The sequence below is a fragment of the Dermacentor andersoni genome, chromosome 1 (genome assembly GCF_023375885.2).
Source record: "Dermacentor andersoni chromosome 1, qqDerAnde1_hic_scaffold, whole genome shotgun sequence".
Lineage (NCBI taxonomy): Eukaryota > Metazoa > Arthropoda > Arachnida > Ixodida > Ixodidae > Dermacentor > Dermacentor andersoni.
The window spans coordinates 270,525,945-270,543,583 of record NC_092814.1 but is presented as its reverse complement, the minus strand read 5'-3'; the positions used below and the strand labels follow the sequence as shown (position 1 = coordinate 270,543,583).

Genomic DNA, 17,639 nt, shown 5'->3' with positions numbered 1-17,639 from the left:
GTCATTTGTTAGCTACCAATGACTATGGGTTTCTTTTCTGGGTTTTCCTATAGGTGTCATTTGAATCCTATTGAACACAATACTTCATAGGGGGCATTGAAAATACAGATACTGATACTTGTCTTGCTGAATGTATCATTATGCAGATGCAAGATACCAAAAGAGTATCTTAAGGGGAGATCCGGGTTGAAAAATTGCATACAGTTTAACCTTGCAATAACGAAATCTGTGGGGAACCTGAAAAAATTCCCTTTTGCGAGAATTTCGTTGTTGCGAAATGAGACAGCACAGATAGGTAATGCGTCACAGAACGAAACTTTACTGTCAAAATTCTGATAGCCTACTTTAGCAAGCTTTGCCGCATTACCGACAACCGTATTGGCGGCAGTACACTGTATGCCGCATGCGTTGATCAGCAGTGGCAGGCAGCACTGCCATGGAGCATTATTCTTTGTCATTTGTTTTCGAAAATGCTATCACTTTTGCAAAATTTTACGCAACTCGGCACTGGACGCAGAGCAAGAGCACTCCATGCAAGCGGTAGCCCATAATATTTCTCCAGCACACGCTGTCGCCCATAGACGCCGACGCGTATAGTGCCAAGCGCGAAAGTGATCGTATCTCGTATACCCGAAGGCAATCGATCGAGATTATGGCCCCTTAGCGCAAGTCTACGTCCGGTACCGAATCCGCACACAATGCCTGTCGGGTGGCACCGAAACCAGCGTTCTCGAAGCAACGGATGCATATTTCCGAATGATCACTTAATCACAACCCGATCCGTGGCACTTGGTGCTGCGACCACCATCTCAAGCACCATATTCCACGTTGGTGGGACGTGGATTTCCTTGTCGTCGCATTACTGCTCTTCTGTTATTGCCCCTGTCAAATCAGGTATATTTGTCACGTAGCGCCTGGTATAGGCGGCCAGTAATGGGTTTTTGCTGCATTTTGCTCACCGAGGCGCACATTACACACTGCACTAGCAGTGTGCAAAAACCGTAGTCGCATGCCGGTAGCAACATGCGTGCTGCTTTCAATGGGTATGGTGATCATCAAACAAGATGGCAGCCATGACGTGTTTCCGGCACACGCGATTATGCCTCCCTGCCCTTGGTTGTTTTTGTAAACAAAATGGCGGCGCCTACGTTAGTGTAATATAGTGGTATTTTACGCAATTTTAGTGCAAAGCAATTGCATTTGAGCGCATTTTGGAGCATTCTAGCCTTGCAGAAGTAGGCAAATTTCATTGATGCGGGATTGTAGTACAGCGACATTTCGTTGTCGAGAGGTACGAAAGGCATTGAATCCTATGGGTGTTCGCCAAGGATACGAAAATATTTTGTTGTCGCGGGGTTTTGTTATTGCAGGTTTCGACTGTATTTATCTTTTAAAAAAGTGATTTCTTATAATTTGGTTGCAAAATTACACTTCAGCATTATGTTTTTATGCGTAAAATATCAAGGCATTTCTCCATCCAGAAGACTGTGAAAAATGATTCCATTCAAGGCACGATGACTCTAGGGGCTTTTTTTCCATTCATGCTTGACTCATGATGGTTACGGTCACAAGTTTTGCTTAAATTCTGAGCTTTCCTGGTGTAAGAATGAGCTAGCACTAGACCTTACTGAGCCGTCACCAGCTCATTCACCAGTGCTCAGCCGAATTCATGCACTGTTGTGAAGATCGCCACTTCTATAGCTGCACTATGGTTCAACAAAGGCCATAAAGGCTGTAGAACTTCCACAAACGAGGTTATACAGGAGCTAGGCACCTTTCGATCTTTTCAGAAAGCTTGCAAGTGTAAAGCTTGCTTTGCATTTCTGTAAAGACTGGTCTGCATTCTGGCCAAATTTTATGCAGATTGACCATCTTCAATAGTAAAAAGCATGTTTAGGACTTTGAACTTTGTTTTACTCTTTTCCCAATATTAGGCTGTTTTTACTGCTGGTGCACAATAATTCTTTTACTTAATATGAATGAATGTTAGCCAAATTTTGCATGCATATATGCAAGGATTATATAATGCAAATCTCTAGGTCTTCTTATAATTTTTAGCAGTTTGGTAGTATGTTATTTAGGAAAGCACTCATCGATGCTCTCAATAATACTAATCAAAATTAATTTTTTTTCATTAAATTAAGCGAGTCTAAAATTATTTTTGAGCTTATTTGCAATGACGTATCCATAAGGAGCAATATATGCCATTTTATAACACACACTTGTGCCTGGTATGAAGCCTGAACCTTGCATAAGAGACTGTACTTTTTCCACTTTCAGAGTGGTCACAGAAAAACAACATATTGAAAACAAAAAATATAATCGAAAATAGGCAGTTGAACTCTATATTTACAGGGTGTCTACCAACCGGGAAAACCGGGAATTCTCAGGAATTTTGAGTAGTCTAAAAAAACTCTGGGAAAACTCACGGAATTTGTGCCTCTATCAGGGAAAATTAGCTGTAATATTATTGAAAGAGTTGAAAGTCGCGATAATGCTGGCTCGAGTAACAAGACAGGAATCGTAATGAACCGTCTTTGATGCCTTGTCATCGGTTGGAGGCGTTGCCAGTGTACAGTCACCTACCGACTTTCCGGATGCCCGATAGTTTGGATGGCTTCGCTGCACCACCACGTATCCCATAGAGTCAATGTATCAGAACGTCTGAAATTTCGGACACAAGAACCCTTCGCCGTCTGATTTTCCTGACTTTTTGCCGTGACTGCAGGTCCAAAACGGCATTAATCAAAGCCACCACCGCTGCCATTTTGATTACCTCGCTGCCTCGAATCGGCGCTCTTGCACGCAGATCCGCTGGCAACTGTAGCCACCACTGCGGCAACACTAGACCTAGCTGGTTTGACGTTCGCTATTAAAGGGACACTAAAGAGAAAAATGATTTCTTTTGCATCAGTAAATTACTTTTCTACGACGCCAAAATCACCACTTATACCACGATAAGATGCTTGCTAAGCCAGAAAAAGTGCAAGAACGAAAGACGCGTGCCGACGCCTCCTTGAAGTTCCCGCACCTGGTCACTGTGACGTCATGGCTTTTGATGGCATCTTCTAGGGCCTACTTAAGTATATAGCGGCACAGATTGACTACATTTGTTCTATAGGAACCAAATAGTAAACATGGCAAGTTTCGGGAACTTTCACTCAGCCAAAGCAGCCCAAATGTGAAAACATACTTTGGAATCCCTGACGCCTGACGTATCGGTGTCGGGGTTTCGGCACGAAATTCAAATACACGTACTTCGACCTTCATTTTCTCATCTAATATTCAAACTATTATTTTGAAATGACTGCCTGCAGAGTTCTCAAACAATGCTTCATGAGTCTAAACTGATTTATTGTTTCGCTTTAGTGTCGCTTTAAGCTTCTTGCCGTTGGCTACAGTGTTTTCATTGAAAGAATTCGCTTCTGTCAGCAATGGCACCGACTCCGCCTTTGTGGTCCTCGTGATTGGCTTAGTTTGGAAAGCACGGCGCATTGCATAAAGCCGGTTTCCGAAAGTCAGCTTTGCCTCTGTACAGAAATGTTACTTGGTGAAGCCTAGGGAAAAGTATTGCAGTGAAGCATAACAAGCGTGGGAAGGGGCTATTACCACGGGACACCGCATGTATTCCTTCATTATACACCCGTGCACCCGGTATCTCCTGTCACAGAACAAGCACCGATATGCCTAATATGTGTACCGACAAGCCTTCATAGCTTTTTTGAATATGCCTGTGGCAGTTTGAGCCTTTAAAGGCAGTAAAAACATTCATTCATTTTTTCCAACTGGCCGATATTTCGGACGTTTTCACTGCCCCTAGGCAGTTGAAAAAATTGGATCTTGACTGTACAACTGACCAAGAAGATGCTTCAAATGGTCCATGGGGCGAACGAGCAGCAGAAGGAGTACGAGAACAGTAAGGACCTACAGATTGAGGAATGAATGGGAAAGGAAGTGCGCTGCCGCCGTTTTGAAGAAGTTTGAGTTCAAAAAACAAAGTGTTGGCTGATGCCAAGATGCAGTTGTTCCCCCTCATCCAAACCAAAATAAACTTTTAAAAGCAGTGAAACACAACACTGAGGCGTCGTGCGTGGGCTGAGAGTATGTCAAGACAGTTGAGGTTGATTTACGAGCGGTTTAGAGAGAATGTCACTGGTGACAAAGTTCAGGCCTCATACCACTGAGCTTGCTATCAGTTGATAGAAATAGCTCATATTCGAAAATATTTGCTTCTGTATGCATCTCCTTTTTATTCGTAATTGAGAATGTCCGACCCGATTTGCAATTTTTTTCGAAAAGGTTTTATTTGCTGTGCATTTTACTAACCCATCCATTCTATTCTCATTTTGAATAACAAAGACTACTCTTTAGTATTCAAATTGGCTTAAGTTATTTTGTAATTTTTTTCATATGCTTACTAGAGAGTGACAGCATCGGGCAATATGGTTTCAGCCCATCTTGACGTAGAACATAGTTCTGCATCACTCAGGGAATTTCGCAAAGGCACTCAAAGAAGACCTGGGAATTTCAGGGAATTTGGAAATGTCAGCTTGGTAGACACCCGGATTTAGCACAAATGTCATTCAATCACAGCTTGATTATAAACGAAACTGGATCTCTGAGGTGCATCGTTCCTTAAGATAATATTGAAGATACATGTCTTTTTGATACTGCCCAGCCTTGGTGTTGACACTGTGCTTCTGTTAATGTGTCCCTTTCTTGTTGGTTTGTAAATTGTGCTGAAGCTGAAACATGAATTAATGCATTGTAGCTTAATTTGCCCTACTGCAAATATGAATAAAATTAGCAAATATATTGCTCAGCTGGCCTGAGTATTAGCACATTGACCAGCAGTCATGAAAGGCATTATGAAACATTGTATTTAAATAATGGGAAGTGATTCCACCCAAAATTGGATTATCTGGGTAAAAAAACGTAAACCAGTTGCAATTGAATGAGCCCTTTTTTATTGCTGCATATTTTATTATCATGTATCATGCTGCTGTTCGCTTGTTTGTCACAGGTCACAAGCTAAGCTACTTCAGCTCCTTGAAAAGGCCGTAACCTATCCGCTTTTGCTTTTACTCTACTGCAGGGAAGAAGAAATAGCTGCATTGGCAGACTGCCTTTTGTCAACCAGCCTTTCACTAGCTTCTGGCAAGGCTGATGGGACAAAACACACTAAGCCACGCAGGGTTGCCCTCAGTGCTGAGAAGAAGTGTTCTCTGGCCGATTATTTTGGTCACAGAGAGGTGACAGTGATTGAGCCTCGAGTGATTGGTGAGCTGTGATTTTATAGACATCCTTTAGTTTTTTCTTACACCCCAATCACACGTACATCTTTAATAGCAATTCATCCAAAGGCGATAGACATGTGTCATTACCACATTGTGCATTTCAGTGGTCATTGAGAAACTTGCATATGTTTGGAAGGAAGATGCTAGGCATGATAGAAAACTTGATTTGAAGAAAAAAAACAAAAAAACAAAAAATGAACTTTAGAATGAAGCTAAAAACAAGATTACAGGCATACTATGCAATAAGAAATGAAACTTATTGAGTTGTACCAACAGTCTATTTTGATCATTCCAGCTCTCTATATTCATACACGCCGCATGAGTTAAGGCATTGTTGGACAATTTTGTGCCTTCAGGATGTTTGGGGTGTAGCCATTACAGCCCAAACATTAATGCAAATTAACCTTCTTCAAGGTTAATTTTGCATTAATCAAGCTAAACATGCTGTTTTTGTGCGTTCATGCTATGTTTTTGCTGCAGCCTATGGTGGAAATTAGTGCTTACTGAAAGCACCATGCTGTTGTGTTGCGAAAATGCATGCTCCAAGCACATACATGCCAATAGTTAAATGAGAGGAGGCTGAAGACAAACCCTTGCTTATATCTGACTACTGTATTTATTCGAATCTAAGCCAATAGCTTCTTTTCAAATAATCATATACCAAACTCTAGGGTCGGCTTACATTCGAGGATTTTAAATATAGCTCTAGTTTGTAATTGAAAATGTTAAATATGGTGAATAGCTAGCGCCATGGAGGAAAGAAACTGAGAGGCCCTACCCCCTCCGCGCGCTAGGAGAAAAGTGTGGAGGAAATGACGTGATAGGTTCTCTTTTGTTTTGCTGTTTTTTTATTTCTTTGCTGTAGTGGCCCCGCCTTTCGGGCCACAATGGCGGCTTTGTTATTGTTCTGTGCCATGGAGGAAGGAAATTGAGGAGAGGCCCTACCCCCTCCGCGCGTTAGGAGAAAAGTGTGGAGGAAGTGACGTAGTACGTTCTCCTCTTTATTGCGGATTTTTTATTTCTTTGCCGTAGCGGGCACGCCTTTCGGGCCACAATGGCGGCTTTGTTTTGGTTCTGTGCGCTCACACGTGTTGCTCCGTAGGTTTCGTACCGTGGCAAAGGCGCTGCACGGGCAGGTTTGCGTTGGTCTTCGTGTTTTGTTGCGCTGCGTTATCTGGACCGTGCTCTCCCGGATGTTGCTGTGGCCAGGTGGGACAGGAGGAACTAAAATTCGTGAAATGAACGCGCATGCAACGCTGTACGCAATGTACCGCGCCACGGCAATGGCTACGGACAAAGGAATATCCGCGGGAAATTTTGCCCTTTTTCGCGGAATCATGCTAACGTGCCAACGATTGCTTAGTATTGCTGCGGAGCGCGCGGGTCCGAGCAGCACGATTGCGCGCAGCGCGGTGTGGTTTCGCGAGAAATGTAAACAAGAGATGAGAGCTGTCCCGATAGGCAGAGCAACGCCATGAGCAACGCCAACTTCCGGCTTCACTTTAGCTTCACAAAGAGTGACGTCGGGGCCTCTCCTTAGTTTCCTTCCTCCGTGTTCTGTGTGCTCACACGTGTTGCTCCGTAGGTTTCGTACCGTGGCAAAGGCGCCGTGCAGGCAGGTTTGCATTGGTCTCCGCGTTTTGTTGCGCTGCGGTATCTGGACCGTGCTCTCCCGGATGTTGCTGTGGCCAGGTGGGACAGGAGGAACTAAAATTCGTGAAATGAACGCGCATGCAACGCTGTACGCAATGTACCGCGCCACGGCAATGGCTACGGACAAAGGAATATCCGCGGGAAATTTTGCCCTTTTTCGCGGAATCATGCTAACGTGCCAACGATTGCTTAGTATTGCTGCGGAGCGCGCGGGTCCGAGCAGCACGATTGCGCGCAGCGCGGTGTGGTTTCGCGAGAAATGTAAACAAGAGATGAGAGCTGTCCCGATAGGCAGAGCAACGCCATGAGCAACGCCAACTTCCGGCTTCACTTTAGCTTCACAAAGAGTGACGTCGGGGCCTCTCCTTAGTTTCCTTCCTCCGTGTTCTGTGTGCTCACACGTGTTGCTCCGTAGGTTTCGTACCGTGGCAAAGGCGCCGTGCAGGCAGGTTTGCATTGGTCTCCGCGTTTTGTTGCGCTGCGGTATCTGGACCGTGCTCTCCCGGATGTTGCTGTGGCCAGGTGGGACAGGAGGAACTAAAATTCGTGAAATGAACGCGCATGCAACGCTGTACGCAATGTACCGCGCCACGGCAATGGCTACGGACAAAGGAATATCCGCGGGAAATTTTGCCCTTTTTCGCGGAATCATGCTAACGTGCCAACGATTGCTTAGTATTGCTGCGGAGCGCGCGGGTCCGAGCAGCACGATTGCGCGCAGCGCGGTGTGGTTTCGCGAGAAATGTAAACAAGAGATGAGAGCTGTCCCGATAGGCAGAGCAACGCCATGAGCAACGCCAACTTCCGGCTTCACTTTAGCTTCACAAAGAGTGACGTCGGGGCCTCTCCTTAGTTTCCTTCCTCCGTGTTCTGTGTGCTCACACGTGTTGCTCCGTAGGTTTCGTACCGTGGCAAAGGCGCCGTGCAGGCAGGTTTGCATTGGTCTCCGCGTTTTGTTGCGCTGCGATATCTGGACCGTGCTCTACCGGATGTTGCTGTGGCCAGGTGGGACAGGAGGAACTAAAGTTCGTGAAATGAACGCGCATGCAACGCTGTACGCAATGTACCGTGCCACGGCAATGGCAACGGACGAAGAAATATCCGCGGGAAATTTTGCCCTCTTTGGCGGAATCATGCCAACGTGCTAACGATTGTTTAGTATTGCTGCGGAGTGCGCACGTCCGAGCAGCCCAGTTGCGCGCAGCGCGGTGTGCGCAGCCCCCCCCCCCCGAAATTTTTTCGTGCTGTCCATGCACCGCCGACCAAAGCAACCCCAGGCGCAGGAAGTCATTCTGGATTTGGTCTAGAATGTCTTTTTCACGCTCGAAAAGCCATTTCACCGCGAAAATTGCGAACTCGGGTTGGATTTCGCGGCAACGTCCATGCACCGGGAGTCACATAACGCAAGCAGCCCCATCCGAGCACAAAGTTTCAGTGGCGTTTTGATGACAAAGGGGCTCGCCATGGCCTCTCGCGGAGGCCGCGGAATCTACACTCTATCATGGAATCTACGAAGCGCGTGGATGTCAATTCCGAAACATTATGGGTATAAAGTTCCCATAAACTTTTGATGTGAAAGGTGCATTGACATTTCCAAACGTGTGCTTTAGATTTTCAATTGCGGAACTTTGTAAGTTTAATGTTCCCATAAATATTTGATGCCAAAGGTGCATTAACTTTTCCGAAGTCGTACAATGGGCCATACAATGAGACAAGCTACAACACACTATCAGACAGGTTGTCAAAGCCCAAAGTGAGGCCCGATGGGACGAAGCGTTGTGGTGGTTTATTCGTGCCGTCATGTCACATAAAAAAATATCAACATTTTTTTTCACCTGCGCCAAAGCCTCCAGTGAAGACACTAAAGCCAGCCAAGGTAACTATGTTCTTATTTATTTATTCTACTTCGACTTTTAATCGGGAGGGCACATTGAGCCTCTTCAATTTTTTTTGTTCTCGCTCACCTACCCGGGGGCTGCCAGAGCCAGCCAGAGCGCATGCGTTTTTTCAGTGTTGCCCCGACCACCGCGCGGCGCACTTCGGTGCGCGTTCTCTGGCCGAGTGCATTTTTGCCTGGCAGAGTTTTGGACGCTTTCTAGCTAGCAGTCGAGAAAAATAAACAATGGTCGCTCGCCGCCATCACTGTGGGGACTCGACGGATTGCACCGCGTTCGCTTGAGCACAACCTCTCCAGAAAGTCTTGTCTCGCCGGTGTGGGATACCGAGCAGTATGCGCATTGTTCTTGGTGGACCAAGCGTCTCGTGTTTTCTTCGATATTCCTTTAATAGCCACATTAGTTGCCCAAAGTAGGCATTCGATTGTGACCAACATACTTTGCGTTTTCTTTTTTCATTATGGTTCCCACGCCCCAAGAATGAAAAAAAAGGAAACGTTGCGGCGCAGCGAATTGTCGCATGGTGTAAGTTCTATTTTGTTACATCTTTTGCGGAAAGTAATAGGCCATGGGACGCTTCAGCTGCCGGACACACTTACTATATTGCGATAGCAATTATATGGAGACTCTAGGCGCATTCCTGCCGTCGCCGTCGCCCTCATGTTCCGCATAAAGTCCAAGGGCGATAACATCGTCACCGCGCGCCGCATGCTGTATGTGCGAGTGAAAGTGTGGGGGGTGGGGTGTGGGGGGGAAATGGGTGAGTCAACGATGGTGGCTTAGTCTTTTGTGTGCAAAGGAGAAAAGCGGGGAGCAAGCGCGCCGCCTTCCGTCGCGCGCAATGCACCGGGGGGAGTGGATGGTATTGGGGCGGGATCTGGGATTCTGTGAACCTGTGATTGCCCAACATGGTTTATTTGCCTTGTTTGACCCATTATATGCCATTTTTTCTTAGATACGTAGATTTATAGGAGTCTTATACGTATGTTTGGATATCTTGTTGCGAGGTTTATCAAGCTGTATCTTCGTATTTGTATATTCCATTGTATCTTCGCATTTGTAATGTACGAGGGCGAGTCAAATGACAGTGAGCCTACCCATCCCGCGCAGTTATGGTTCTGTTCATTATCTGCAAGGCCTGCGCGTAGCACGCAGGCAACTCTCATTTACAAAAGTGGCTCGCAGGTATGAGGATAAATGTTCTTTAATGCGCTCGTACACTGGGTTGAACATGGTTGCATGACGTAATGGACGCTCCAGAAGTTGAGCAGCGTGGTGCCGTGAGGTTTTTGTCAGCTGAAGGTGGGGGGTTTCCCAAAAAGAAATTAGTCACCGTATGGCTGCCGTGTACATTGAACATTGCATTTCATTGGCTACTGTGAAGCGTTTGAACAAACGGTTCAAACAAGGACGTGAAAGTTGCAAAAACGAAATTGCAGCAGTTGATAAACTGATGACACAAGAACGGAGGATAAGCATCGATGAACTGGCAGAGCGTGTGAACATCAGTCATGGTTTTGTTCACCGTCACCGTTCACGCCATCATTCATGAACATCTCGGTTATTGGCTCTTGTGTGCCCAATGGATGCCCAAGATTTTGAACCACCGCCAGAATACGGATAAGTTCGGTACTGCCTTTACTCATCTGATCCGGTATCACAATAAGGGTGACGATTTCTTGTCTGCAATTGTGATTGGGGACGAACCATGGTGCCACTACTACGAGCCTGAAACACGACGGCAAATCTTACAATGGAAACATTCGAATTCACCACCCCCCAAGAAAGCAAAGGCTATCATTTCCGCCGGAAAGGTGTTGTTCACTTTTATTTTTCGATCGTCAGGGGCCATTGCTGATAGAACTTGCTAAATCTTGAAAGACTATCAATTCTTTCCCATATTGTGAAACGCCGGATCGGCTGCGTGTCTCAATCAAGAACAAACTACGTGAAAAATTGACGAATGGGGTCATCTTGTTCCACGACAATGCCCGTCCCAACGTCGCTGATGTGGTTAGTACAAAACTGGCGAAGTTCAAGTGGGAAACGCTGCAATATCCGCCATACAGCTCAGATCTGTCGCCTTGCGACTTCCACATTTTGGGGCAACCGGAGAAACAGCTCAAGGGAACCAGATTCGTCTCGGACGATGACGTGAAAGTCAGTTGCAGACGTTTTGAAGCAGCAACCCAAGGAGCTTTATGAGTCAATGGGACAAATGTCTAAATGCTCATGGAGGCTACTTTTAAATAAAGTACCCCGTTTGTCATATATTCGCATTGCCTCACTTTCATTTGACTCGCCCTCGTATATTCTGCAGAACTCCTGCTTTTTATACGTGCTCTCTGCTGCGACTATACTTTCGGTGCAATTACTCACGATACAAGACCGGTGACAGCTGCTCCTGCTTAATACAGTGGAACAAATGACAGCATCATTGAGATTTTTCACTGGCCGTTGCATATGTACAAGAATGTAAACAAGGATCTTGAATGACAAAGTTTCATTAACATATTTGTGCTCAACTTGTTCATTTTATGGTCTTTACATTTTTCATATCAGCGGCATGCACTGCTTTGTTGGTATCTAACTGATGTAGTTCTGAAGCTCGTGTGATATTTTATTCACTTATTAAATAGACAAAAACATGGAAGCATTGACATCAGTTATGTTTGGCACAACTTTTGGCACATACGAGTATAATATTTTATGAAAAAATACATATTTTACTTGTATTGACAGTGCGTAGCGTTCAAGAATTTGTTTGCAGCATCTTTTGCAATGGCAGTGCAGTTATTATTCATGTATTTGATCCCTAGGCAAATTGTTTAAGAGGAAGCTTTAGCTTGGCCCCACTCCGACGCGGCCTATTCAGATACAAGTAAAACGCAGAAACGCTTTTCTGAGATAACTCCTGAATCGCTCTTAATGAAATTTGTTGCATTTGAGAGAGTAAGTTAAATTCTAGTGTCTGTTGGAAGCGGAATTTCGATTTAGGGTCGGATCTTTGTTTAAAATATTTAGAAAAATTCGAAACTTCAAAAAAAATATAAGGACGAAGTTCACAAACTAATAGCTCTGCATCAAGAACAGAGATCGCGGTTCTGTGAACGGCATCCATTACACCATTCAAAGTGGACAAATTCGATATGTCCTTTTGTATCTTACGTGAATTGGTTATTTTATGTACAAGGGTTCTGTAAGAGCCGTATTTCCATAATACTTCATTTTTTCAGGCTCATGTGTAACATATCAAATTTGTCCGCTGTAGATGTACTATAATGTGCAATTCGCAGGATTGTGATATCAATTTTCATTGCTGATTTCCAGAGTTGTAACCTTCATTGTGTCATTTTCTGAAAATTGTCGATTTTTGCCACTTTTTAATAAAACATCGACGACCTAAATCGATAATTTAAAACAAGCAGTCACTAGAATATGAGTTTTTCTTTTAAATGCTACAAACCTGATCAAATTTGGCGCAGTGGTTGCCGAGAAAAACGAATTCTCTTTCTACATGTATTTAGATAGGAGCACCCGACCTAATGTTTCCTCTTAGGAGGAGGCCGAGCTTAATATGAGCCCCCCCCGAACGAAATTTCTGGCTACGCCACTGTAGAATAGTTTACACCCTTTGGAGTGCCCCTTCTGATAACGCGCATGCCGTTCGTTACTGGAAAGTTCCGGGCTCGCAGCGTTAAAGAAAGGAAACGCATCAAGGCAGATGACGATTATCGTTGTGTGGCAGAAGGGGCACGCCAAAGGGTGTAAACAGTTCTTAAAGTGCAGTTTTTCGTTGAAAGTGCGAAGTATGGTGCATAGCTAGCGCCATCTAGAAAAGTCAGTATCGCAGCCGCTACTAGCCGTGCCAGTAGCCAACCGTACACGAACGAGGTCGCCATTTTGACCTCTTTCATGTCGGCATAGATAGCATAGAGGCTAGGTGCTAGCCTTAATAGTATCGGTGTGCGGTGTGGTATTATCGTGATGGCACCTAGCAGGAGATGCCACTACAGTGCCGCGTTCAAGCGAAAAGTTGTGATAGCCGCAGAGGCATCATCGAACCTTCAAGCCGGGCGGGTCATCGGTGTCGACGAGGAAAACGTCCGTCGTTGGAGGGGACAACGACAGCAGTTTTTTGCGTGCACCACAGCGAGGATGGCATTTAGCAGACCAAAGAAAGGCCGTCACCACGAAGTGGAGACAGTTTTGGCCGACTTTGTTCGGATGCAGAGAGCAGCTGCCCTTCCAGTGACAACAGAAGTGCTCCAAGCGAAAGCTAGGGAACTTTCGAGGGAGCGAGGCCTCACGCCTAAAGATTTCAAAGCCAGCCGGGGCTGGCTTCCGAAATTCATGAAGCGCTTCGGCTTCAGCCTCCGACGTCGCACTTCAATCACCCAGAAGCTGCCAAGCGATTTCGAAGAAAAGCTGATAGCTTTTCAGCGCTACGTGCTGCGACAGATAAAGCGGCAGGCTACAACCATGGGCAAATCGGCAACGCCGACCAGACGGCTATGTATTTTGATATGCCAGTGGCGTACACCGTGAATGAATAGGGTGCCAAGGAGGTGAAGGTACGCTCTGCGGTCTACGAGAAGCAGCGCGCAATTGTGATGCTGTGCTGCACAGCTGATGGACATAAACTTCCTCCTTATATGATATTTAAAAGGAAGACACTGCCTGCTCGAGAAACTTTCCCAAGAAATATCATTGTGCGGGCAAATGAGAACGGGTGGATGACGGGTGCGATGGTGGAAGAGTGGGTTAAGATAGTGTGGCGACGGCGTCCAGGAGCCCTTTTGACAAAGAACTCGCTCGTTGTCGACTCATACCGGGTGGCATGGCGGCCCAATTGCAGGCACTTGATGTCTGTATCAACAAACCTTTCAAGAATTATCTGTGGCAGTATTACACGGACTGGTTGACTGACGAAGACCACATGCTAACGGCAATGGGCCGCATCAAACGTGCATCGCTATCACAGCTGGCGGGCTGGGTAGCTGCAGCCTGGGACGACATCCCAGGCACTTTGATCGTGCGCGCCTTTAAAAAGTGTAGAATATCTAATGCGCTTGACGGTACCGAAGATAGTGCACTGTTTTAAGCTGACACTGACAGGAAACACAGCGACGACGACGTTTAATGAGCTCTGCACGTTCAGATTCAATAAATGGTGTTTGCATTTTGTGAACGCTGTCCTCGCTTTTTTTTGTTCAGCCTACATTCAAGGTAATATTTTTTTGTTCGGCCTACATTCAAGGAAGTGTGTGTGTGTGTGTGTGTGTGTGTGTGTGTGTGTGTGTGTGTGTGTGTGCGTGTGCGTGTGCGCGTGCGCGCGTGCGCGTGTGTGTGTGCGCGTGCGCGCGTGCGTGTGCGCGCGCGCGCGCGCGCGAGAGAGAGAGAGAGAGAGAGAGAGTTGGCTTCGGACTTTAGGGGGTCGGCCTAGATTCTAGTAAATACGGTATTTGCAGAGCTGGCATTTCGGAACGAAAGCAAGAAGTTGTTTTCAAACATTCTTCTATGAGACATTTGTTACAGAACAATGCTGGATAATTTTATATATCATTTCGCATTTTGAAATTTAACTGCTCTCTATCATCCTTCAGATCTCAAGGGTCTTTCGCAAACCCCCCAATGACTAAACAGTTCTCGCGGGTCATAGGTTGTGATGGCAATGTAGCAGCAGTTGAAGCTTGTTAGGTTTGAGGCCCATCAGTTAGAGATTTGTGGCATCTGTAGTGCTTTTGGTAACATAGGAAATTGCACGGACGGCTGCAAACACAAACTGGGCATACATTGCTGCTTCTGTACATGGACACCAGCTAGATCGAAATACATACAAGGAATAAAACATGCTAAAGGATACACAGAGGAATCAAGGAAGTTCAACTCGCCACGCAAAGATACCAGGTTAATGTTTACCCATGCCATACACCAATACCTAAGTCGCTTGCAGATGCAGTCTTGCAAGCGTAGGCACATCCGAGTGATCATCTTCCCTGGTGCTGCTCTCCAAAGCCAAACAGAAAGCTTTCTGTGGGACAGTCCTGTAAAGTGTACTGAAGAGCGCGGTCAGTTCGCACATGCTACTTTCCTCCAGCTGAAGAGTAGGAAAGAAGTTCCTCTTGCACCCGAGTTATCCATGCAGTCAGGTAGTGCGCACATCGGAACACTTGCGCTGTCTCTCGTCACAGTTGCATACAGTAGTGAACACAACAGTATATTTTGCATTTTGAGTCCTCCGAGATAAACTGCTCAGAAATTTGGTGCTGTATTATGCCAGACCACAAGCCCAAGGGATCAGCCCCTTGAATCCCCACTACTTTGTTATGTTATTAGCACCACATAGCCCGCCCATCTTGCACGCAACTTGCGTATTCCAAGAATGTATTGTGACGAGCATAAAAAAAAATGTATACATAAACTGCTATGTGAAAATATGTGCGCACTGGTTAGAAACATTTTAATGATAACTTGTGAGGTTATCCAAATTAAAGGCTTGGCATACTATGGCAGGTCTACTATATTGACACGTGTACTTATATTTAACGGGCGACCACGTTTCGCCGCCTAAGAAATGTTATCGCACAGCGCGGGACGCGTCTGCATGTATCCGAAGTTTCTGGATAGTTATCGATGCTTCTATCCGCTGTCTGTTGTCGCCGAACCTTGTGTTATCTGATTTCATCGCGTGACTCGAATGTTGTAGAACTTTGTGGAAGGCATGCGGGTCCCAACGATCAGTCTGGAACATTCGATGACTGCTGTATAAAAGCCGACGCACTTGACCCGCTGATCAGATTTTCGACGATCGCCGACTGTGTTCGCCGCTATCGTTGTGCTTTAAGTGTAGCCTGTTTTGTGGGCACAGGTTCGCCCAATAAAAGCTAGTTTTGTCTTTCACAGTACCGCTACTGTGTTCTTTAACGTCACTACCACGTGACATCTGGTGGAGGTGCTTGTGCGTTCATGTACCGAACGCCCCCGCAAAGCCGCGATCCAAGCCCGAAGCCCGAGGACAGAACCAACGTCGCCCAAGACCAGCGTGCTAGCCGCCAACTGCAAGGACTGCCCCCAGAGCACGGACTTCTACCTGAGACGAGCAGAAAGATTGCCACCAAGTCCACCCCAATGGCAGCCCCAGCACTCCCCGTCGTGCTGCAGCAGCCCAGGGAGCCCCCCACGTTCCGCGGTTCAACATTCGAGGACCCGGAAACCTGGCTCGAGACGTACGAGAGGGTCGCTGCATTTAACAGCTGGGACAGCGACGACAAACTGCGACATGTCTTCTTCGCATTGGAAGACGCTGCCAGGACGTGGTTCGAGAACAGAGAAGCCACCTTAACAACCTGGGACCTTTTTCGAAGCGGCTTCCTACAGACATTCACAAACGTCGTACGCCGAGAACGAGCCCAAGCACTACTAGAAACCCGAGTGCAGCTGTCTAACGAGACCATCGCAATTTTTACAGAAGAAATGAACCGCCTATTCCGCCACGCCGGCCCGGAAATGTCCGAGGAAAAGAAAGTCCGGCTACTAATGCGTGGTGTAAAGGAGGAACTTTTCGCCGGTATGGTACGAAGCCCACCGAAGACCGTCGACGAGTTTCTTCGCGAGGCCACTAGCATCGAGAAGACACTCGAGATGCGAAACCGGCAATTCCACCGCCACACCAACTCTACAAAACTATGCCGGAGTTCAATCACTGGCCTCCGACGACCTGCGCGAGGCTATCAGGGCAGTCGTACGAGAGGAGCTTCAGAAGATCTTCCCGTCGTCGCAGCCTAAAGTGGCCTCGATCGCTGACATCGTCAAAGATGAGCTTCGGCGGTCGCTTGGAGTTCCGGAGGTGCAACCTCAATTACCGCAACCCCAGCCAGAAGCGATGACCTACGCCGCCGTCGCACGCCGTCAAGGTCCTCCTCCGCGACCGTGCCAGGGCCCTGTAATGCCGCAATTCCGTCGACCACCGCCGCCAGCACGCCCACCCGTCGCCCAGCGCAGCTACCCGAGGAAGACCGACGTTTGGCGCGCCACTGATCACCGCCCGCTCTGCTACCACTGCGGAGAAGCCGGCCATGTGTATCGCCGATGCCCATACCGGGAGATGGGACTGCGAGGTTTCGCCGTCAACGCACAGCGCCCGAGGGAAGGTGAACGCCCTCGTGACATCGCCGACTACCTCGCCGCTACTCAGTGGAGCCCTCGACGACCGTCCCGTTCGCCGTCACCAGGCCGCTACCTGTCACCCCAGCGCCGACCATACACTGGCCCAGCCCGGGGCCGGTCCGTCAGCCCATATCCGGAAAACTAAAAGCAGCAACCGATGGAGGTGCGGTTGCTGTTCGTCGAACTGCCGAAGATCCTCCGCCGCCGCCGACGACGACGAAGCAAGCATCTCGACGACCTAATGACGACACGCCGCCATCCCGACGAAGTCAGGAAGCCAAGACTACACCGACGAAAGACGACTTGATGACGCGACGTTCCAGCTTCAGTTCAACACGACGCAGCCGTGATCCGACACCAAGACCCAACTGCAACGCCAGACGAAGAACCACCGACCTCGACGTGCTTCTCGACGGCCACGCAGTCACTGCCTTAGTCGACACAGGGGCCGATTACTCCGTAATGAGTGGACACATCGCCGCCCAGTTGAAGAAGGTTAAGACTGCATGGGAGGGCCCCCAAATTCGTACCGCTGGAGGACACCTCATTACGCCGACTGGAATCTGCACGGCAAGAATTACCGTTCATGACCGGACTTACCCTGCCACCTTCGTTATCCTCCAAC

At 47.2% G+C, this 17,639-nt stretch overlaps 1 protein-coding gene across 4 annotated transcripts in view; it reads left to right on the top strand.

The window, feature by feature from the left end:
* The window catches only part of Nup214 (nuclear pore complex protein Nup214), a 356,899-nt gene that overhangs the window by 146,995 nt on the left and 192,265 nt on the right, over positions 1 to 17,639 (top strand). For all 4 annotated transcript variants that reach the window (XM_055063139.2, XM_055063141.2, XM_050195519.3 and 1 more), the window contains exon 19: positions 5,096 to 5,280. In XM_055063139.2, the coding sequence (XP_054919114.1) occupies positions 5,096 to 5,280 (185 nt within the window). The remainder of the gene's footprint in view (positions 1 to 5,095; positions 5,281 to 17,639) is intronic.